The 23,926-nt window shown below is 41.2% G+C and overlaps 4 protein-coding genes across 4 annotated transcripts; 1 reads left to right on the top strand and 3 right to left on the bottom strand.

The window, feature by feature from the left end:
• Window positions 1-10,283: 10,283 nt before the first annotated feature.
• Window positions 10,284-14,051, bottom strand: usp18 (ubiquitin specific peptidase 18). The gene is made up of 10 exons (XM_041030575.1): window positions 13,824-14,051; window positions 13,386-13,482; window positions 12,974-13,116; window positions 12,808-12,887; window positions 12,590-12,724; window positions 12,319-12,414; window positions 12,081-12,242; window positions 11,878-12,009; window positions 11,710-11,753; window positions 10,284-10,935 (listed from the first exon to the last, which is right to left on the bottom strand). The coding sequence occupies exons 1-10, from the start codon at window positions 13,879-13,881 to the stop codon at window positions 10,863-10,865; spliced, it is 1,020 nt and encodes a 339-aa protein (XP_040886509.1). The 5' UTR covers window positions 13,882-14,051; the 3' UTR covers window positions 10,284-10,862.
• Window positions 14,052-14,423: 372 nt separating this feature from the next.
• pex26 (peroxisomal biogenesis factor 26) lies at window positions 14,424-16,542 on the bottom strand. Its single transcript, XM_041030576.1, has 5 exons — window positions 16,188-16,542; window positions 15,961-16,101; window positions 15,354-15,679; window positions 15,110-15,250; window positions 14,424-15,001 (listed from the first exon to the last, which is right to left on the bottom strand). The coding sequence occupies exons 1-5, from the start codon at window positions 16,307-16,309 to the stop codon at window positions 14,889-14,891; spliced, it is 843 nt and encodes a 280-aa protein (XP_040886510.1). The 5' UTR covers window positions 16,310-16,542; the 3' UTR covers window positions 14,424-14,888.
• A 92-nt stretch (window positions 16,543-16,634) lies between these two features.
• llph (LLP homolog, long-term synaptic facilitation factor) lies at window positions 16,635-17,935 on the top strand. The gene is made up of 3 exons (XM_041030401.1): window positions 16,635-16,725; window positions 17,089-17,317; window positions 17,444-17,935. The coding sequence occupies exons 2-3, from the start codon at window positions 17,101-17,103 to the stop codon at window positions 17,605-17,607; spliced, it is 381 nt and encodes a 126-aa protein (XP_040886335.1). The 5' UTR covers window positions 16,635-16,725; window positions 17,089-17,100; the 3' UTR covers window positions 17,608-17,935.
• A 98-nt stretch (window positions 17,936-18,033) lies between these two features.
• hcls1 (hematopoietic cell-specific Lyn substrate 1) lies at window positions 18,034-22,830 on the bottom strand. The gene is made up of 15 exons (XM_041030400.1): window positions 22,754-22,830; window positions 22,001-22,084; window positions 21,850-21,923; window positions 21,322-21,445; window positions 21,106-21,216; window positions 20,805-20,859; window positions 20,594-20,704; window positions 20,396-20,506; window positions 20,256-20,311; window positions 19,896-19,965; window positions 19,629-19,777; window positions 19,396-19,539; window positions 18,942-19,104; window positions 18,793-18,861; window positions 18,034-18,703 (listed from the first exon to the last, which is right to left on the bottom strand). Exons 2-15 carry the CDS (start codon window positions 22,082-22,084, stop codon window positions 18,567-18,569), a joined length of 1,458 nt encoding a protein of 485 aa, XP_040886334.1. The 5' UTR covers window positions 22,754-22,830; the 3' UTR covers window positions 18,034-18,566.
• Between the last annotated feature and the right edge of the window lie 1,096 nt (window positions 22,831-23,926).

Below are 23,926 nucleotides of genomic sequence, written 5' to 3'. Positions count from 1 at the left end.
TTACACTGAAAATCACGCCCTGCTGTAACATCATCTATAATACCCTACAACGCCAAAACACAGAAACTACAAAGGCTATTACGTGTACAGGCGAGTTAAGACCTGAATCTTCTGTGCCACTGAAATGCGTAATTTTTAGGGAAAAAAAATCATGAGAAAAACGACATGTAAAAACCAAACTGCAGTGGCGGCACTCTGGCTAGCTAAGGCTTTAAATGACATATTTAGATGTTCTTATTTATAGATTAATTTATCAACGTAGCTTATAAATTCAAATGGAGTAGAGAGCGGAATTAGAATGACTTTTTTTTTTACTGTGTTGTCCTGTGTTTTTACTGTGTACTCTAGATTCCTAGTCCAAACATCCAAAGTCCAAACAGAATTCAAGGTATTCTAGGTATCTAACTTACATATTTGTTGCACAGTTTGGTTGAGCATTTCTCAACTTACCTGTAACTGCACTATACACCCGAGCACTTACAGGTATAGTGCTGCCCAGCATGTGTACCTGAACCAGCCAGGTTCAGGTGCAACTTTGCTGTGAGAGAAAGAATGAGGCAGACAGACAGAATATAACATGAAATAACAGGCAGGTGAAGATATAGCAGCTGAGGGTTATGACTGCACACTATAGTGGTTCAACAGAGAGGAACAACAAAGGTATCAATGGCCAACAACAGCTGGTTCTGCTTCCTCAAGAGAGCAGCATTTGATGGATGGAGAACAAGATATAGACTTTTCCACTGTGCAGTCACCCAACAGCCTACATGACATTTGATATTTCAGCAGACATGTCTAGTCAGGACTAATCATCTTGACATGACACACAGAAGCGTTCAAATCTAAAAAATGCAGAGGACACGTGTCATTCTCGACCAAGTTGGGAAATGTGCTTCTTTCTCATCTTACAGATAAGAAACACAAATATATGACATTCAACTGTTTGAGAGAGTATGCACAAGAGGGAGAAAAGCGATAACACATTCCCCTATGCTATAATCATTTCCTCCCTCCCGTGCAGTTTCTGCCTCGACAGCTAGCTCACCAGCTGAGAGTCAGAGAGGATGTACTGGGAAATGTGCATTAGCAGCAACACAAAATGAAAGATGGGCACCATGGGAACTTTTTCTTCTAAAGTTCAAGCTTTACACAAACACCTGCCCATTCAAAATCGGCTTTTTGTCCTCAGATGACTTATGTTAGGAAGTGAAAAGGCAAAGGCATTCTTATCATAGTAAATGGTTTCACACCAACAAAACTACAGGTTCCCTCCAGGGCTGAGAGGCTTATCGACAATACACTTGTGTCTATAGCTTCAGAAATCAGTTTTGCAGTGCTGCTTTAAGCTGAAGACGCTCTAACTGCTGTTTCAATAATCAGGCTATATCCAAATATTGTGCAAATCTTAACCACATTTTCAGAAAATCAGGAATTGAGAATGCAAATAAATGTATTTCCTTCCACTACTGTTATGCAAATCTTAGGAGTTGGCTCACTGAGATGAACAGTTGGTGGTTCTAATTCTTTTGAGCTATAAGATCTCCTCAAGTGCATCATGGTTAATTCTCTAAGTCTGTTTCCATTGCATTTTGTCACATTTGCCTTTTACTGATAAACTTTTTTTTTTTTTCTGCCTCAACCGAGCAATTTTTTTTTTCAACTTATTTTTTCAAAGTTCCAGTGTTTCCACTCAAGTTTCGTAATGTGCAAACTGAAAATGTGCATAAAAACATGTGGAAGGAAATGCACTTACTGTGACTTTAAACACGACTTGTGTCATTAAGATAAAAACAGACGAAGGGGCTTCAATTTCGAAGAATAGAAGAGTGACTCATGGCTGTTGTTGCATGCATCAGCAATCTGCATCTTATCTTTAAGGCCACGAGATACTAAATTGCTGCCAGAAATCTATTAAACATAGAACAAATTTTATATTTATTTCGCCATGGTAACCACACCTACACTGAGTTATTGCAGTGCACGACTTCACAGCTCATTGCAGTACCTGACAGAGCACTGAGAGTGAAAACATTCAAAGAATCATTCCAGTGAAAGCAGTGAAGCTCCTCCGACAGTTTTTGCTCAGTCAGTCATTTTTTTACCCACAGACGCAGAGTTGCATCTCGGCTCTAACAGAAACTCTGATGCCTGCAAGCTCAGTGTGACCTTCCGTTCACAACTTTCATCTGTCACTGACGAGGGGAAACAACAATGGCCAACAGACAGGAGGACGGGCACGTGACAACAAGCTATGAACTGCACCCTCTTTTGACACAGCAGGAACGCATGTTTCCCCACACAGGGTTTACAAACCAAACGTGTTCTCACAGCTGCCGTTTTAGAAGATAACAGAGAGGTTTTATATACTCCTCCATCTATGTAATCAGATGATCAGCACATCTCTGATTTTTTTGTACAACAACCACATAGCATGAAACATGGTGGCTTGACTGAGCAGCCTCTATAAAAGATAAAGACTGTGCTTTATTAGAACAGAGGTATCCAACATCCCTGCCAGGCCCATATGCTGTGTGTGAGTCTGGCCACAGGGTAGACCCAGGTCTCATTCACAGATCTACTGCAACCAATTAGGTTTACTCATGTTGCCACATCAAATAGCTGCTTAAAAATCTAATGGGATTAGCTGTTTTTTGTATGTTATTGCCCTGCTGATGGGATTTTCGTCTACAAAGCACACATTTGAACCTGCAGAGGTTTAATCTAAATACCAGATGTTTCATCCTCTGGCCATTAGTTACATGTGCTAGGAATTTTAGAATAATGCCTTGTGGAGCTTTACATCATCTGTCATCAGTAATGCATCCGCATTTCGAAGGCATGTGAATTTCTTGAGAACTGAGAAATCGCGCATTGATTTTAATATTACAAACAATCACTGGCTGTGACTCCTCAGCAACCCAGAGGTGCAGCACTTCGGTCTCTCTGTAATGGAACTTTGTGTGGGCTGAGAGCTCACTGACGTTGGCTCTCACAAAACTTCCACATGAAAATGCTTTTGCAATGTCATATCATGGAGAATAGGCGCAGTTATCCAGACGACTACAGCAGTGGATTGTGCAGCAGATCAAACAGGCTGGCCTGGGGCGCATTATATCAGATTTCATTTTGAGCTGAGGCCCTTCATTCATTTCTGACATTTACAGTTGGATCGGTGCACCCCTCTTCGAGGCCTCTTGGCTCTCAGTCTGCACTGAGGCCCCACCAGCCACTCTGGAAAAACCCAGTGCATCTGACTTGCATTGCCTGGCTCCACTTGTGTGTTCTGTTTGGCCCGTGCCGCTGGAGGAGGAGAGCGGGCCAATTACCAGCCGCCGCTCCGAGACCAATATGATGTCATCCTCCCGCTCCGCCATAACAGGCTGCAGATGAGAGGGGCTGGGCCTCTCAGCAGCCTTATTCACTTAGCAAAAAGCAAGAAAGAATTTTTAAAAACATCAAAATGGTATTGAATATCTGTGAACATTAATATTTTTCTCCATCTTAACTTCTCTACATCTTAACTCATTATCCATTAAAGTGGTCTTTAATGCATCACAGCCTGTTAGGAGCACAACAGACTGCAGATAAAGATAATAGCTCACTGTTTATCTCCTGAGCCAGAGCACCTTGTTTGAATAAGACTGATAACAGCCCATGAGAAAACAGCAGGAATGCCAACGTGTATTAAGGCCCCGTACATTTCACAGATGTGAGGCTTAAGCGAGTTTTCAGAATCAGAACCTTAAATGTGGTTATCAGCGTGCCCCACCCGTAAGCAAAATCACCTGTATGATATGCAGCTGTTGTTGTGCCTTGTTTGCAGTCACACTCCCTCAGCCCTTGAAAAGCTGCAGTCAGCAACCGCGTCCTCACATATCAAAGGAGACAATTTAACAATAATGCTGAGAAAGACGGAAAAAACACAGAGATACACTAAGATGCAGGCCCATACGCTCATTCACACTCAAACGCGCGGTTGCAAAACTCAGCAGACTACTTCAGTGTTATCCTAGAAGGCCTTGCATTTCCTAGGAAGTCTTGAAGCCACATCAGAGAATCTGAAGGGGCCCGTGGGCTGCTACAGATCTCCTTTCATTTCCCCACATACTCCATCTCCAACGCCCACCAACCACTCTCTACGTATAGGCTCTGGAGATCCTATAAAGCCTGAGTTGATAGCAGGCCACAGCTCAGAGTATAAACAAAGGGCAGCTTTAACTGTTTAGGTGTGCTCAACTGTGATTTTATCTCCATGTAAAAAAAATAAAATCAATCTGTATCTGTACAAAAACCATTGAGGAAAACAGTATCAGTAACTGTCAGAATTCATTGGTGCGTAGAGACAGACATTGTTTGCAGTTAAAGCAAACTGAAAGTTATGTGTGAAATGTGGAAAGTGCAGAATTATTTACTGATGCTATTCATACTAACAATACTCAGGAAGTATTTCTCTTTCACAGCAGATCTTTACTTGATTAGTTTAATCTGAGGGTTGTTGTGATCTGTGGTTACGTCTTTAGTGAAATACAAAACACTGGGGTTAGCGGTGTTGTTGCTGTGTGTATACAAAGATACTCTGTAGCTTTACTCTGTGTGGGTGATATGAAAATGAGAGAAAAAGAAAGAGATTTTTTTCTCAAGTTCAATAAAACAGAGGCTGATGGTAGCAGCTTTAGTTTTGGAGGTATTTTGTTATAAATTAAAGTATTGGACAAACTGAATTGCAATAAATGAAAAGTTATTACAGTCCATAATGAGGGGGGAACATGAATGTGCACCAAATTTCAAGGTGATCTATCCAATAGCTGTATGAACCAAGCCACACATGTAAACCTGGTGCTAGAGGAAAAATCAGAAGATCACCAAAGTTATTCAGATTCGACCTCTTGGCACCATGAATATCCCTACAAAATTTCACGGAAATACATCCAATAGTTGTTGAGATATTTCGGTCTGGACCAAAGTGTTGGACGGACAGACTGACACTGCCATCCACAGAACGATGCCGCTAGCAAGGTTAAAGATAATTACCTGTGGTCTTTGATCATTTCGTCCTGCTAAAATACCACAAAAGTCTCAACCTTCATTTAAAAGAAACTTACACTCATCTCACTGACTTTCTCTTTCCCATAGCTGAAGATACATTATCAAGAATATCTGTTGGTATTTGTTGTGGGAGAGTGAAAAGCTTTGACAGTAAATTCCTCTCTAAATCTTCACAAGCCGTGGTTCAGATATGGCTCAGGGGAGGGAGGGTGAACTGAGGTCAGGCACTTAACCTCAGCATGAGGCAGTGAAGGAATGGACTTCATACCTTTACAAATGAAAAAACTGTTGGTGTAATAATTCATGATCAACGAAGGAAAGTTGTCATTTATATTCAGCTGAAAGTGCAGAGGTTTAAGACGCTGACCATGTATACACGTCTTCAGCTGTGGACCTATATTGCAGTGATTCCCTAATTGTGAGGGGTCACAATTAGACCCAAAAGGTTTGATTAAAGCCCAAAAGGTTGGGAATCATTGCTTTGTTCTGTACTGTCGCTATCACATAAATTAATGGTTTGAGGGGATATGGACTCGAGCTTCCACTCAGACGTCCAATCAAAGCTCTACCCGTCATGTCTGCCGAATGGATGACAACTGTCTGTAAAACTGACAAATGAAGGATATACTTAAGTTAGTCCTATCATCCTCTTTCATGGGGACTGACTCCTCTCTGTAAGAAGACCCCCACCTTGTCAATGTGTCTTTGGGTCTGTGTCATAGAGACTGTGTGAGCTATGCCCCGCTTCGCATTCCTCTGCCATCCAACCTCTGTCCAGCCTGGACTTTCCCACAGAACCCTAAACCCTGTGAATGAGAGTAGGCCTTTGTTTCAGGCATTTTTCATCCTGATCCCAGCAACTTCCCCATGGTGGAATGCAACAGGAATGCCAGCACCAGCTACCTGGCATTAGAGAGTCTTTGTGCGGAAATAGGAGAGGCTGAAGGAGAGAGCAGGTCAAAGAGGTTTGACAATGGATAGCTCACTTCTCAAGGTGCCCAGCCCATATTACAGAGCTAGCTAACCTGGGTCAGGTCTCTTAAACATGGTAAAATGCACCAAGGAGAAGTGAAAAAAAACATCTTGTTTTTTTGCATGTAGGCCAGTTTCAGTATGAGATGTCACAATTTTTTTTTTTTCATACTGTACAAATCATTAACTGGAGCGCTGATGTAGCAACTGATTGGCATGCATACACAAGCACAGCTGAAATGTGTGTCTGCAGCACATAACAGGTTGCTGTGAGCTTATCACTAGCTGAGAGCTGGAATGGTGAGGCAGCAGTTACCCTCAAGGTGCAATTCCACTCATTCCTGTATACTGAGAGACCGACAAAGGAGAATTTTAAGTTGAGGGATGCCATGTGAAGATGAGGGTTTATTATGCAAAGCACTGCATCACCAAAGTGAAAACATATCCTATCATAAATAATAAGACATTCATACTGGTAGCTCCAGCGGAGGGGCCACCAGTGTGCAGGCGCACAGACACGGTGGTGTACATGTCAGAGCAGGAGCTCGCTTTGAGGCGGGATGCTAACAAACTGACAGACAGACAGTTACCTGGGCCCGTCAGTAAGGTCATTTCACCTGTAACCTGAGCAGCCTGGCTTCTGAGACGACGGCTGATCTTCCCTGGACCCTGCGTCTGATGATAAGGAGCTGAGATAAGGCGCTAACTGAAGGGTAACGACAGAACCATGGAGACAAGGGTGGAGCATCAGGTCGCACTGAGGTGATACTACATGTGATGACCGCAATTACCAAGGGGCCTCCTATGAGAACATCTGCAACTCACTGCCAACTCCTCTCAGCTGGAAGTCCACTTCATAGTGAATATAAATAACCTGAAAAATAACTGAGATTTAATACGTATCATTAGCTGCTAAATAGCAGTGTCACTTGCCATTTTGAGTTGACCAAAAGGAAAGCGAATCAACCCCAACCTCAGTTCTGGTCCAAACCAAACCAGACCAAATCTGAGCTGCCCTTTTTCTTTGCTGTTCACTTATAGCAGTTTGACTGTTCGACATCCCTTTTCCTAGAAAACTCAGCAGATGTTCTATTTATTATACTCAGGCTGCCAAGAATCTCATGGAGGACAACTGAACACGTGAAGAGAGAGGGAAACTTTGTGTTGACCAGACCCCCCACCTCCCCCCCGATATGAAATTTTATGAACTCACTGGGGAAAGATAAGGCTTCTTCCTCAACACGGCCGCTCATACTACAAATTCCACTGAAATCACTGCAGTATATTCACAGACCAACGTACATGTTAACACCTAAGGCTAAGAGATACTTGCCAGAATTCACAACCATGACCTAGATATGAGCCAAGACCTGCCATTTTGAAACTGGAGGTGACAGGTCACAAATCAAAGAAGATCAGAGACAAGCCATCACAGATGGCTAAAGTCAGGGTTTACTTCTAGATTTCAGTGATTTGAATTATGGAGGATTTTCTTTTTATAGAGAAATATGCAGATTCATTTTCAGGTCTGTGCTCCTTTATCTGATTCACCATTTTTTTTTATATGAGAGGAAAATCTAAGTCATGCAGCAGACATTTGCCTTCAGTTCTTGTTTGCTATTTACAAAAGCAGACTTCACCATGGTCACCAGGCCTGAGAGCAAAAGAGAATCATTTCCTATTTGAAACCTCATTATGTAACCAAAGGATAGCTGTGTGAGCTGGCTGCCACCCCCGAAGCATCCATGAGATTTTGCTGTTAGATTAGGTTATATGGGATTAGAGCAGATGAAGGGGCAATCAGGACAGGACTTGTTAAAGAGTCTTGGTTGAGACATTACGGGAGAAACATCTTGCCTAACACAGTCATTTCATATGCAAGTTTATCAGACAAGTCCAGCCACCATTCACAATCTTTGTTCTGAGCAGAAAAAGGGGAACTGTATAGAGACAGTGCACACATTAGTTCCTCTATATGGCTGTAAAAGTAAAACTGGAAGATGAAACCCGTAAATTCTGAATGAAACAGACAGCTGAATGTCTGTATGTCTGTTTTAAATACAATGGGAATCCATCCAAAAGTGGTTGAGATATTTCACTAAAAGTCAGAAATGCCAAACTATAGCAGTGCAAGACGAAAAGTCAGAGGATCACCAGAGTCATTAGGATTCATCTTCTGGAGACCATGAACATACAAAACTTCAAGGCAATCCATCCAATAGCTGCTGAAATATTTCAGTCTGGACCAAAGTGGTGTAACAACCAACAGACTGAAACTGCCATAGAGCCAAACTGCTACCATCACTAAAAAGGCATAAAATAATAATACATCCATGATTACAACCTTTGTATCTTTAACACAGTTTGCCAGCTAGTTCACAGTTCAGCTTCACTGCTTCCTTACTGCTCTCTGCCCTTGTATGAACAGCATGAGGGTTATTCTTTGGCGAGTGACATGGAAGGACATTATTAATATTGATCATCAAAAAGACTCTTTGAAGGGCTGGAATAACTGTTTTGCTGTGTGCTGCATTTGAAAAAAAAAAAAAAAAAGTCAGGCACAGGCATTTATCTAAGCCTGTGAAATCCTCCACACAAAAAAGGGAAAATTTAAGAGTGGTTCTCAAATAGCCAAATTCCATTTTCTCCTCGACGCATCACAGTGGTGTGCTCACCTAGTAACTGGTAAACACACATCAACAATGACTAAAAAGCATTAATGAACCTTGAAATATTCTCCAAAGAAAACAGTTTAAGTGTTGCCGCACTGCAAAGCTGGAGGAATATCATCCCTGCTGCTATGGCCTGTGTGCCTACTAGGGCTGTGTTTACATCAGATATCTGTTTCTGTTTCTTGTTTATTGTGTCAATCACTATCACTGTTGGCGAACTTTAAAACAATACAACAGAAGGTATCCCTAGCTGACTGGTTAACACCTGACCAAGATAAAGAAGTAAAACTAGATTGCAGAGATTATGATCTGCCATAAAGTGCCCATGTAACCATATCCAGGGGCCAGAGCTCAACCTCAAACAATAGAGACAAAGACCTCATGCATGTGTGACACGTGCTTGAAAAGAAACTAAGACGTCCAGACGTTCAGTCAGACTTCATACATATGGCTTTGGGGTGTGCTGCCTATGTCAATCTGCTGTTGTTTGTGCCTGATGTGGTCAGTGTCAGGGTGGTGCTGGACAGGTGCTTGTCTAACATCTACTTGACACATGGTCGTACAACATGAATTAGTAATCAAAACCTACAATGAGAATAATCAGTTCTCTGGAAATGCAGGTATCATATTCTATTCAGATTCTAATGTTCCCTCTAAAGTGTCAGCTGGCCTATCTGTTCACAATCAGGACAATCAGTCCGGTTACTGAGGACGTATATATCAAACACCAAGGTAACCAAACACATTTACTGTACTTAAGAACAATGCTGAGGCACGTACGTGAGTTATTCTGCTGATTTCAGAGAGAAATGGTTGATGCTGCAGCTACCTGCTGTGGAAAAAAACAAAGAAACAGGAACAGTAAGACTGAACCAAAACAATGAAGTTGAGGGCAAGAAAACCAAAACAATGAGCTGAAAGATTCTAAAAACTGTGGAATGGTTCATAATTCTCTGTGGGTGTAAGAGCCACCCCTTTCACATTCCACTCTGTCATTAGATGCACTAATATAAAAGCATTCGCTATAACTGCTCTGAGTGATTAATTAGTCTCTTGTTCATCTTGTTTCCAGCTTCTTAGTTGCACCAGTCAGAGGGAAAGATGCAATCTCATGTCACAAACAATGTAAAACACCTAGCCGTATCTGTGACACTGACAAGGGTCTATACACATAATGCACATAGCTGGCCCCGGCCTTTGGTCTGAACGTGGGAGGAACATACCCCCTATACAGAAAGCTGCGCCTGTGCTACACGGCAGCGAGATGACTAAGCATGAGGCCTGCAGCCTGTGGCACTGTGCAGGCATGTTCCATTCTGTCAGAGCTCTGCAGCACATAGGCACCATTTCACACGGTCCCCCGGCTCTTGGCCAAGCGAGTGGGAACTGCAGAGGCTCTGCTGACAAACTATACCGAGAACTCAGGCACTGAGGCTGCGACTGCAACACCTAACCGCCTTCCATTGTAAGATGGTGTCCTCAAAGCATTCTAAAAACAAACATATACAGAACACGCGTGCATACATTCTGAGCTCAGGTGGTGGGAGATGTTCTGGTGTTGTTGCATGAACAAAAACACAAAAACACAAAAGGTCTCATTCTAAATCAGTTTTGTAATAACAGGTAAAAAGCTTGCAGGTAGTGAGAAAACACAAAATATAAAATCAGAGTGAGAAGATCAAAGAGTTTTTTTTTCTGTTTTTGGCAGCCCAAATCAGAAAAAAATGACTTCATTGTTCTTCATCAGTGATTCATATATTATGCAGCAGTGTCAGGAAAATGAGCACTGAGTCCTATCGCAGGTATTTCCCCCAAAACAGCGAACATCTAAGCTAAGCATTCTCTTCAAACCAACCCCCCAGGATCTTTGGGCTTGTTCACATTGTGTGTGGTCTCAGACTTTAAAACCCTTCAGTGTTTTGAGTCTTGCACGCCACCTACTGTTGTTGGGCAGAAATTACTGTGCCGGTGTAAAATACACATTTCTCTATGACCTCTAAGAGGGTAGAAAAATACAATAAATACAAAATCATTCAACATGTGTAATAAAATCTAAAATCATATTAAAATATTTCAAGCAAATAAGTGTTGAAATTCCTTAGATTCCTATGGTTCCCAAGTTGATTCTGTATTGCACCTTGTCCTCAGAACAATTCACCCACATCCACATGCTCAGCCAGATAATTCAGGTTGCTGTCCCTCCTCCTTTGAACCTCTTCTGTACATTAACATGTACGCCGTGTCTCTGTGAAAATAAGACAGAAATGTACTGAACAAAGTTATGCCCCACTGAGTTACAACAGGCAAAAAAGGAACATACTGAAAAAGCATTTCAGAACAATAAACAGGAATAAAAAGTGAAAACGTAGCTGCCAGGAGTTAGGCGAAAAGATGTTTGTTGTTGGAAGTCAAGACAAATAGACAGACAGGATGGATTTCCTCTGCTTAAAAGTTCAAAGGTTTGACAGTCCTCATCACAAAAACACGGTCACCTTTAGTCTTTAATCTTCACCGGGTACCAGACAATGAGGCTTTGTCTTAAGATCTAAGGCTGTTTCCATAAGCAGGAGGATAAAATCTCCATGATGTCAGAGGAAATCAAGCATTTAAGGCTTTAAATGTTATTAATAAAAAACTTAAATTTAACTCTGAGAAGCAGCTGGAGGCCGGTTTAAGCAGGAATAAATGAGAGTCACATGTTTTTGTTTCTCTTTTTTTCTTCATGTCCTCTGTTTTACAAAGTGGTTAAAGGTGAGACAATTTTATAGGAGACTGTACACAGACAAATTGAGCTGTTAACGTGAGAAGAAATTAAGGCCTGAATAACTCTTTGTATTAAAGGAATAGTTTTATCAATTTGGGAAATACACTTATTTGCTTTCTTACAGAGAGTTGGATGACATGACTGATGCCACAGCAAGAAAGTGAAAAAGCACATTTCCCTAGATGTGCAGTAGATGGGATCAGAGGACTCTATACAAGACAGAGCAGACATATAAATTGATGGTGAGCAATTTACCTGTAACGGTTTCCATATGTCCCCTGCACTTCTTCCCAGGACACCTGTGTGTTGGATTAAAAAGCCAGAATTAATCTAAGATTTGCATAAAACACAATTAGAGTAATACAAAAATCCTTAAACAAGTGAACGGAAGTAAGTAAGTAAGTAAGTAACAGTGGGACTAGCCTGCTGTATGTGGCTATCATCTGCATAGTACCAGGTCTGGTTCACCCTGTGACGAACGTAGGCAGTATAGTGCCCACACACTGCATTACCAGCATGCACTACCACTGCATACAAAGTGTACTTGCACTCCGTCTGGAAGAACAAACAGACTTTTACATGACAAAAAAAAAAATACTATAATAATAGACAGAAAATGCAAGTACCTGGGAAAAGTCTGCAGAGAATGCCTCTTTAGCAATCTCAGAGAAGTCAAAGGATTCTGGAAAAGTGACACTGCAATCAAGTTTCCGGGTGTTACCACAGCTATTTCGAAACCGTTTCAGGTGTATGCACAAGATACGAGGCAAGGAGAGAAGTTTGAGACCCTGAAAGAGAAATTAAATGATTAAGTTGATCACTATATAGTTCATATTTTTGGGTAACATTTAAACCAAGCCTCACCTTTTTAGATGGAGTCTTGACCTCACACTGTGTACAAAAGCAGCAGTTTATGCCCCTTAGCTCCTGATCCTCTAAGAAGGAGGATATGCAGTCTTCCTGAAACGGTTCATGTTAGAAAGAGCTGTAAGTTGAAATTCAGGAAAGTTCAAACAACTATACATCTTATATCTTGTTTTCACACTTTAGTTTTTGTGTGGAATGGTATCAATCTTGTCATCTAACTCTCTAAAAAATTTTGTTTAAAACTATTCACAAAAAAAAGAAACTGCACCAGAGTGTTGTGATCCTCCTTTATATGTAGAGGCAGGCTGAGCAGGTAGCTGGTCCGAGTCTGGACAGCGGTGCAGTGTAAGCACTGCAGGTGCATCTCCACAGAAATCTTGTACAGATTCTGGATTTCAACAGCCTGGCAGAGAAAACAAGGACAAGCAAATACAGATGATGCTCTTACGGGTGAAAAATAAAGAATACTAATGATCATAGACGAACCAGTGCTTTGTCATCCATCTGCTGTTGGATGAAGTTCAGGATGGAGAGGAACACCTCATCAGCATCATGCTGTATATTCACTGCAAAACAATATTCTCAGTGTCACAAGTTGCGAAATAAACCACATCTGTGTAAGACACTGACTCTGGACGTCTGTGGTTCTTACGTCGAACGGAGTTTCTGTCCAGACAGTGGAGGAAGTCTCGGTGGGGAACATGCTGAGGATGGTCGCTCCTCATGGCTGCAAGAACTTTCTTTAACTGCAGAGGGACATTGTGACTCTCTGCTCTCACACCAGCTGCTTCCCACCTTGTGCAATTTATAAACCATCAATAATCAGTATTTCTTTTTATCACCTGAGAAAAGATTCCAGATTCACACCTGTGCATTTTTTAAATCTTCAACATGGTTTCATTGGTTTCATGAGGCCAAAGTTTTATTTCATTCTCCAAACCTAAATGTGGGAGGTAGCATACTATATGCATTTGTTTTACACATTAAAAACATTGTTTACCACTTTGTTGTTAAGGTATTATTTCCTTATATGGCAAAGTGAATATGCAACTTAATTGTCTTACTTTTCTAGCAGGTCTGCCACTTCCCAGGTAGCAGAGAGGGTCTGCAGTAAAGTGTTCACACAGCAGGACAGATGGTAGTTGGGGAGGCCTCTCATTCCTGGAACAGACCATTGAAAAGGTTAAATAACATTATTTATCATCCATCTGTGATACCTTGAACCGAGCATGTTATCCATGGCTGGGTCCAACCGTCACCAGGTGCCCACATAGAGACCCAGAATGCCAGCAGGGCTTTGAATGTGTGAAAATAAAATTGAAACTGAACTGTCACCTTTCCAACACAGTGTTAAAGACAACTTTTGAACTTCAATAAAGTAATATACAGTGCAGCGTGGGGCAAGTATATCACAGTGCATATGCGGTTATATATTTCTGGTAACATTTAAATCATATTTAACATCAAAAAACATCATCGGACAGACTGACTGGTCTTCTTACCGTGGTAAAAGTCCCTCAGACCTAACATGAAAAACAGCCCAGAAAACCGTGAAGACATCAGGACACACTTCACTTCTTACTGCGTCTTTAACGGCCTGAAGTTCGGCGAGAGAACAAGGAGTCAAACGTGTCGTGTGTTTTGCAGAGTTAGTCTGTTGGAGTGAAGCGCTCCTCTCTCCTTTCGGAGTAAATATCACATAAACAGCTGGACAGCGTCGCTTTCGTTTCAAAGCTTCCTGCTCGCAGCGTCGCTCCGCTTTGCTGAAATCGAAACTTAAAAGTTGCCATGCGCAGAACATGAATAAATCAACCAGCGAAACTGAATCGAGAATCAAAACTTACCAAATTCAAGTTCGTCGATTCAACTGTCGTTAAAATGCAGTTAAAGCTGTATACTGAAAAAAAAGTATTGTAATACCTGTGTAGTATCTTATATGTGTATGGCTGAAAAAGAAATACAGATAATACATATGTAGATCTCCACTTCTGGTATAAATGCCTTGCACAATAACCTAGTTTAATAAATACATTTCAGTGTATCTCCCAGTCTTTAAACCCTGTAAGTCTAAAAGCTGTAAAACACAAAATTAAACTGGAATTTTCATATATTTATTATTTCATTATATTTATTATCCTTTTAATGGTATATTGCCTGCCATTATTTTATCTATGCATTAACCATCATATCACATCTGTGTTGACCCTTTGCTATTTCATTATCATGTGATGTAGGTGTGGTTGCTATCTTGTCCAAGACACTCCGGTAAAATCTCAGTGAATCATTTTCCTGGTTATTATTAAGTTATTATTATGGTAACGTGGGTGTTGCCTTACATGGAAAAATCTGGTCCTGCAACCTTAAGGATGTGTTAGTGAGGACCTGAGATGAGTGATATGAACTGTAAAGACTGAAAAAACAGGCACAAAATCAGCCTCTCAGTCTGTGGAGCATCTTGACGGCATCAAAAGTCTGTGGTTTCTAACTCAAAAAACAGCAAATACTGCTGGGAATGTTCTGGTTTGTTTTCATAGGTATGATGACCTGAAAAGGGGGTTTTCAGTCTTTTACAATCCTCCGTTCTGTGTGAGAGCCTGAGAGTATGGAGCAAACATGGCACTCCACATCTGTTTGAGTAGTTGAAGAAGTTTGGAAATCCACATGAATGAAGACGGGAGAGCTGCGGGAAAAAAACAGGAAGAAATGCACCAATTTATTGCTAATCAAATGTTTCTTACTTCAGCAAACCTGGTGATGGAACTGAGATACAAAGAACATCTTATCCAACCTGGATCCAATCGAAGAAAGAGCATGTAGAGAAGGACAGCAGCCAGAAAGATTCTCCTGAGAGGGAATGAGCCAGAGCCGGCCATCAACAGTTTTCTGTATAAAAAACTGAGCATGGTTTGAAGTTTGTGGATTACAGCACCTATAGAACACAAATACATTGAGACAGAGTGTCTACATTCATTATTTGTACTTATATTATTAGGAAAATGCATCTAATCAGGAGCTGAAGTGAAATTTGTGACCTTTAGTTGGGACAGAATGTGTAGTGATCTCAGAGTTTGGGCTGCAACCAGGATTTAAAGGTGGTTCTTGATTCTGTTGCTCTTTCTCTACTACAACATCCAGCGCTGTCTGTCTCTGGTCTTCCGTGAACGCACTGTTTCCAACCTCGCCAACGATCAACTCCCGAGCCTCCTCTGTGTGTCCGAGAGCCACGAGGATGTGCAACAAGTACAGCTCTGCGACTGTCCCAAACCCCATTACTCTGCTGTTGGCCAGGCAGTGTAGCCAAACTCTGGCTGCCTCCTGCACCACAGCAGGCTCACCCACCTTAGAGTAAAGGAGTATGCTGCAGATATGACAGAGAGAGTAAATTAAATTTGTATTTTAGAGCAGAAAATTAACTGGCAACTTTTTGTTAATTGTTAATAGTTTCAGTCATTTTAAAACAAAATTGCCAAATAATCTTCAAATGTGAAAGTTTGATCTGCTTTTCTTGCTCGGATTTTGGACTGCTGATAAAAAAGAAAAGTGAAAACTTGGACAGTTAATTAGGTACCCAAATTTGTTGTTAAATAATTCTCTGCTGAACTGATGGATTAATGGACTCGGCGTTTGAGCTCCACTCACCACATCTGCATTATTTTTGCTGGTATTGTCTCCTGATGCTCGTACTGCTGAAGGACCCAGGAGAGGACACCGTGCCACTGGTTCAGCTCAGCCAGGGCTTGAATCCCTAGGATGCAGAAACCAGCTTTTAACTCTGCGCACCTGAGGAGACAAAAACACAGGAACTCACAGTTACACTGACACCCAGGCTGCAGGGAGCATCCGAAGTGCGAGCTGCAGACTTTCACCTGTTGTCCTCTGACTCCATGCTGGCGAGACTCTGCAGACCTCTGTCGCATGTGTCAAAGGCTGCCTGGAAATCTCTGTGGACCATCATTTGCTCTGCAGCCGCGTCCAACATGTTGAACATCTCTGTGAAAGCAGAAAAGAAAGGAGCGCTACAGACGGAGATACTAAACAGCTGGTCAAGACAAATGTAAGAGAAAAACTACTGACACAGCTAACTATTTCTAACTCAAAGAGATGCTGCTTCACGTTTAGCAGCTCCGTGTATAGCTGGGAGCTAAATGAACCCGTGAGTTGGGTTCATTTGTACATTACATTCTTCTTTACGTTTTGTTTACAAGCCACTGTCCCTCTAACTTCCTGGGTTGAGACTCTTAGCCAATCAGACGTCGCTGTCTTCAAATTGACTGAAGTGGCCAATCACGTTGCAGCTTCTTTCAAGTCACGTCATTGCGTTTTTTTTCCCTCATCCTGTAAACACGTGTGCGCCGCAGTGGGAGAGTAAATTTAAAAACCTAAATTAAGCTACGCGTTCGCAACGTAAGTGACACTTAATATTTACATTGTGGAATAGGGCTAACACAGTTTAGCACGTCGAATTAGCTAACGTTAGCTGTATGTGTTTTGTAGCGAAATGTTCCACAGTAGCATAGCTAACTAGCTAGCAAGCTTTGCTTGCTGCGGTATAATTTAACTGTAAAACTGAAGCTTGTTGTGGCTGTAGCTATGTTATGTTTGGTCATGTCTTTAACATTAAACTGTTTTATGTTCATGTTAAACTACGTTAAACAATAACAGGGCAAGGGCCCTAGAGAGCTCCAGTTATCATAATCCATTTATCATTAACATAACTGTCGGTAAAAAGTTCTGTCTAATGCTATGACATGTTATTGCTTCTCTCAGAACATCCTTAAAATGGCAAAAAGCCTGCGGAGCAAATGGAAGCGGAAGATGCGCGCAGAGAAGAGGAAGAAAAATGCTCCCAAGGAGCTGGCTCGCCTGAAACAAGCTCTGAATCTGGATAAGAAAGGAGAAGCGGTCATGACTGACGTGCAGGACATCGCCACTGTGGTGCCAGCTGATAAGATTAAGAAGCAGGCCGATGTTGAAATGACAGAGACAGAAGGTGACGGTGAGTGACTGCGTGAGCACAACATGATCCACACAGCTTTAAAGTCATGGCTCTTTGAAGATTCTTTAGTAAAAGGTGATTTTTCAACCCCTCTTATTTAGCCAGTCTTTGCCTTTTGTGTTATAGATGGAAAGATGGATATGGATGGCAAGCGGAATAAGAAAACACAGTTGGATGAAAATGGACAGTACCCTGTGTGGATGAGCCAGCGGCAGGCCAAGAAACTGAAAGGCAAACGGATGGCAAAGAAAAACGGCCAAGGCAAGAAGAAGAAGGGCATCGCCTGGTGAACCAGAGCAGACCTAAAGACCTTTGCCTTGCTTTAAAGACTTTTGATGCAGAAACACAGGATCAGTTCATGTATTGATTTATACATGACAACTGTCATTTTCTGCTATTGGATCTCATTCAGCTCAGCACATTACAACATTCATGGTTATAATTATATAATTATATTCATGGCCATCTTAATGACAAATGGACAAGTTTAGACACAAGTTTTAAGAAAATAAGACTTGTGCAAAATATGTCTGTCTTTTGCTTGTCTTTATGCAATGCATGTGATTGTCAAACATTCTGTACTAATCTGTAATAATTAAATCTGCGTTGCTCACTGTAGTTATTTGTCTTTGTAGTTTTGTCTAAGACTGGGAGATCAAAATCAATATTACAGAGGCAGCCTCAGACTCTGGGTCAAGCAAGACTGAGGCCATTTGTTGCATGTCCCCCATTTTAATGCATATACCATGATATAGAAGGTGTACACAAAATCATTATTGAATCAACTGTGTTTAAGATGAAGTATGACTTTTTTTTTTTTTTTTCCAGTTTTTAACCACACGGTGCTTCAAGTCACATATGATCATGATTAAATACAAATGAAAGCTGATAAATGATAACTGCCCTAAAGTTACTGTAAGTTGACATTGATGAGAAATGAACAGTAATAAAAGATGTTACCATACAAACAACACAAAGAAGCCTGCCTGTGGAATATTATATTTTCTCCTATCGGTTTATTGCAGATACAAAATGTAACTCCTTGCCGTTAACATAGATTTGTGGTCAAACTACAACTACAGTAAAAGGATTGAAACCAGCTGATCAGAAGTCACAGCAAGTTTGTTGTGTTTTACAAATGTATAAATACAGTGCTAAATTCCTTCTGTTGAACAACCAAAGAAACCTGAGATTGTTTAAGGGAAGCTTGTGCAAAAACAAAAAAAACCCCACTGCCTGAGCATGTCGCTCACTCCATCAGCTGAACGTAAGCAGCCGGGAACAGACCGATGCGTCCGTGACACTGTCCCTTCCACCAGCCTTCATCTATCATCTCTATGTTGGTGATCACATCATCTGGGTTGAAGGAAATCTCATCATCCGCCTCTGTGCAGAAGAGACCATAGGATTTGTCCTTGCAAGTGTTGAGATGATTATTAAATGTCAAAATATAAAGATTTCAAGAAGCGTCATACCTCCCTGATAGTCGTAAATGGCCACTGCCTTCTGGCCACACATCAGGTCTTCATAGTCGTTGTCCACAGCTGTAAAAGAAAACACTGAGATTAACGAGCATCTCATGTGAAAACGCAGACGTTTAACTGCAGCTGTCTCTGACGCAGACCTGTCTGTGGAGGAAGAGGAGGTGGTTCAGCAAGGTCCTCGTACTCTCCTTCATCCTCGTCCACCTCGGGTGACCTTTGAGGTAGGGGTGGTGGGGCATCCAGTTCAAGGAAGTCTTCTGTGCGTGGAGGCAAGGCCGGGGGCTCGTCATACTCCGGTTCATCCTGGAAATACCAGAAAATCTTTGATTTCACGATCTCAAATCCTGGAGATGACCAAACCTTCAAGTTTTTGTCTTCAGTTAGAACCAAATGGCTTGGAGCTGAGTGTGACACGCAAGTCAGTGAAGTCAAAGTACTGAGAGGTGGAATAACACGTTGCTCGTTTTGGTCTTTTCATGACATTTGATAACAGTAACATAAATACAGTGTATTATCAACATTATCCTTTAAACACGAATAAAATTCATCTATTATTTGCTACAACTGATGTGTGACTGAATCAGAGGGTCTCACCTCTAGCTCTGGCTCTGGCTCTGGTTCAGGTGTTTCTTGTCTCTCTGGAACCTGCTGGTGTATTTCTGGAGGTGGCATGTTGTGCACTGGAGCCACATCTGGAACAGGTGGTGGACAACTTTCTTCCTCTCTGCTGCTCTGTTCCTATAGGAAACAACAAAACACAAAAATCATTGATATGCATATTAACCATTAGTTACTTTTCCCTCTTTATTTACAGTGCATGTTTTTACCTCCTGTCTGCGTTTGGCCTCCTCTCGCTCTCTCTTCTCTCTGGCCTGTCTCCTCGCTCTTTCTTCTTCTACCCTCTTCCTATTTTCTTCATCTGAAGCCTTGGCCATGGTCTCAAAACGTGCCTTCAGTTTTCCTGCACCTGCACTTGCTGCATAAAACAAATAAACATTCATATGAATACAGAGCATTAGCAGAGACCTCTGCCCTGTTTGAACACAGAAGCATTTCAACACTTGTGGATTTAATGGGGAAAAAAATGAACATACAGGCCTCCAATGGTTGCGTCTTTTCATAAGCAGAAGTAGGGGAGTCCATATCTGAGAAGCCAGCAGCACTCTAGAGGAAGATGTACTCATTTAGAAAATTCTTTTGGTCCTACACGGGGCCACATAAGGTTACGCACTAGTATGAAAAGGAATGGAGCAAAACCTCTGCTAAGCCACATGAAGAAAGGTGGTGTTTTACACAAATATATATACATGAATGTGTTTTGTATTGTAAATAAGGCTGTAGGAAATTTGTTATTTGAAATTTTCTATTTAACTGCAGTTTACAGAATAAACAACCAATTAACCCTGGCAGACTGATCACTAATGAAAATGAGTAGCTGCAGCCTTAATACTGACCTTATCCATGCGATCTTTCTGTACTCCATAGCGACCACCAAAACCTGCTGAATAGTCTACACAGAGATAAACTTGTTCAGTCTGATGAACTTTAAGTCGTCTGATATTTTATTATTACACATATGTGGATGATGTCTCACCTTTTTGTGACTGATGTTTCTCTGTCTCACCCTTATAATCATAGCCCAGGGCTGCTTTATCTACTTTCTCCTTCTCAACGCCAAACTTCCCTCCAAATCCCTTTGAATAATCTGATGAAAATGAAGAGTACAGAACAGGTCTGTTAGATGTGAAGTAAAAAGGTGTCAAAGCTGACAAATGCTACAACTTAAACTCACCTTTCTGTGACTGATGCTTTTCGGTTTCTCCTTTATAATCGTATCCCAAAGCGGCCTTGTCGACTTTTTCCCTCTCCACCCCGTACTTTCCTCCAAATCCCTTAGAGTAATCTACAACCACAAAGGACCTGAATAAGACATTCTACCTTCTATTGAGAAGCATCTTCTAAAAGGAGGTTATTGTATATTATAAGGTGGACAGATGACCTACCCTTTTGAGACGCATGTTGCTGCACGTCCCCTTTGTATTCAAAGCCCATGGCAGACTGCACGGATAACAAAGAGACTGCACTTAATAACGATGATTGTTAGCAATAAGCTTAATCTCTGTGGCACCTTTCACACATAAAATGCAGCTCAAAATACTTAAAACTTAAAATTCAACAGAAGAGGGTAGAATAATAGATTTTAAGATGTTTTTAAAGGAATTTACAGACATTTCATGTCAGATATTCATGGGCAGGTTGTTCAATAGTTTTGGTCCACATTGAGAAAAGGCCTCCTCCTCTAACCTTATCCACACGGTCTTTCTGAACTCCAAATTTCCCGCCAAACCCTTGTGCCGCATCCTTCTGGGAAGAGTGCTGCTCGACCTGTGCCACATAGTCATGACCCATAGCCACCTGGACAGAAGAGAACAAATTCAGCCTGCAGCATACTTTTTATATAAGTAGTGTTTGCAGAATAAAGTATAAAATAGCAATTATCAGTAAGTACAGATTATGAACCTTGTCCATTCGGTCCTTCTCCACCCCAAACTTCCCTCCATATCCGTAGGATGCTTTGGGAGTGTGCTCTTTCTGCTTCACCTGCTCATGCTCCACGGCCACCTTGCTTCTGAGCTCTGCAACACTGGCAGGTCACACAGGGGTCAAACACACTGATACCACAGTAAAGTTGCAAACCAGTACACATGCTGATAGTGATATTTGTCCTCTCTTATTCAGACATTCATACAGTTTTCATTCAATTTGATTCAAAAGAAAAAGAAGCAAAATTAGGGAACAATGTCTTATTCCTACATTTAACACTACTGCCTGACTTTCTGGTCTCACCACGTCAGCAGTGGTTTAAATCTCACTGTCAAAGTGTCATCATCATATATCTTCCATATTTGGAGACACTAGCTGCCTGACAGCCTGTGCTCTGCTCTCACTTCCTCTTCCTGTTGCTGCACAGCACCCACTCTGACCTGCATTTCTTTCCACCGTCTAAACAATCATTTATTTCCAGAAGCAGGTTCTGCATCTCTTCACCTGATGTGTTCTTTACGGCCTGAGCCCTCGATGGTCTTGGCTCCCCACCGCTGCTCCTGCTCTGATACGTCGTTCTGAAACACAAAGTACAGACTTAAAATGACACACGAAATCCAAAAGGGATTTTTAAAAAACGTTTCCTCTGCAGTACCTCAAAGTCAGGGTCTGTCTCCCAGTCGTCCCCCTCTGCAGCCACCTTCACGCTCACATTGTGGCCCACGACTGACTTCCACATCTGGGGGAAAATGGAACAACCGTAAGCCACTCAGGACGGCTACATTCAAGACAGCATTTAAGAGTGATTAAAGGCCTATTAATGTGTTCAGACCTGCACATATTCAAAACTGTCATATGTGTATGCATAGACTATCTCTTTATTATGGCTGAAAAAAGTAACGGGTGACCACAGGCTCTGAGCACCTTCTGCTGAAGTCCCAAAAAGGAAGTTAAGCTATTTTCAACATGAAACTTCATTTCCCCATAATGAAACACACCCTCATTTTGTGAAACAACACTTAAACACCTAAGAAACTATTTCATAAAAAACATGAAATTTAAGATCATTATATTATCAAATGTTCTGTAGAAACTGTTCTGTATAGATATATGTTATAGGAACATTGGACATATTATTGTTAATACTGAACAGGTGCACATTAAGATAGAAAAGTTGAATCTAATGTTCTCCCAACTAAACCGTATTGTTTTAACTTTATTGAGGTTATCTGAGTCTGTCGATGTCCATACATGTGACTTTGGTAACATTTGCACTTAACGGTTTGCAGGACATTAGTTCAGGCTACGTCTCACTAAACCTACTTCCTTAATAAAAGTGAATAAAAGAACAAAACGAAAGCGCACAGAGGTCTGCTGTAGAGTTAGTCTGAAGAAGAAATAGCGTTACCTTGTCTTACTTGTCAGCGCGATATGTCCGTTTTTAAGCCGGTTTTCCAAACACAAAGTGCTGCTGAAGTTTTTCACGCAAAGCTGTGACAGTCAGATGGGCGACAAGTGAACGAGCATCCAGCACACGTGAACGCGCGTCAGTGTAAATAATAGAAGACAAAGGTCGTCCCGATGTGACATTATTCATATAATAATTGACAGCGGTCCTGGCGTTGCTGTAGTATAAAAAATTATTTATATATGTTTTAAAAATGTTTTAAAAATAAAATAGAAAGAAATGCTGCATTCAAGTGCGCTCGGAAATCCAATATTAAGTGCCCGACACTGATGACATGAGGCCACAACTATTTTAAATCCGTTAAACATACTGACACAGACTATAATGTGATGACATTCGTTGTTATAGTTTCTTACTTTAAAGTTTTGTTTGTTTTTTTTATGGGCAGAGCTTGAATGCCCAAGTCAGTGATTTAGCCAGTTGTAGTGTAGTTGCAACACTTGGGGGCAGACTATGGCAGACAATGCTTTAACACAACAACCTGCAGACACAGGAAATACCTGGGAAAGATCTACAAGCAAACTCAAGGATTATAATGACAAAGCAATCAGGTCATAGTCAAAAATTTAGGTGTTTTTTTTTCCCTACAAAGCGTTTTAATATAGGCTTTCTTGTGCACAATCAGTCGTTAGTAATGTCTTAAATCTGTCAAATTATCTGGACAAATTAAAAAAATTATTAATGAAACCTGACTCTGGTAGGTTCAGGCACATGACTGCAACTACTTCACCTGACCCACTTCCCTCCAGAAAATTTCACATCCCGCGTGAAAATCTGATATATACTGAATTGCCAGCTGAACCTGTTTCTTAATAAACCTACAACCTTGTTTGGCCATTCACTGAGAGTAATACTATTTTCACTTCCATCTTCACTAATACACTGACTGGCATGGGTTCACACCATAGGCTCTAAACAGAGACAGATGCCACTTGCATGTTTTATTTTTAATTCTGTGCTATGAGCTATTTTTCGTTGCAAACTTAATAACCCAAGTCTAATCTAGACTTCAGGCAAACAGCTTCCACCCAGACGTCACTTACGCTTAAAAACATCCTTTTATTCAAAGCTTTAAATGTGGTAGTGTTTTGTGTGTCTCAGCAAAAAGTGTGT

This window comes from Toxotes jaculatrix, chromosome 22, assembly GCF_017976425.1.
Source record: "Toxotes jaculatrix isolate fToxJac2 chromosome 22, fToxJac2.pri, whole genome shotgun sequence".
In the NCBI taxonomy this organism is placed as follows: domain Eukaryota; kingdom Metazoa; phylum Chordata; class Actinopteri; family Toxotidae; genus Toxotes; species Toxotes jaculatrix.
The sequence above is the reverse complement of the archived record's forward strand: the minus strand, read 5'-3'. Positions and strand labels throughout refer to the sequence as shown.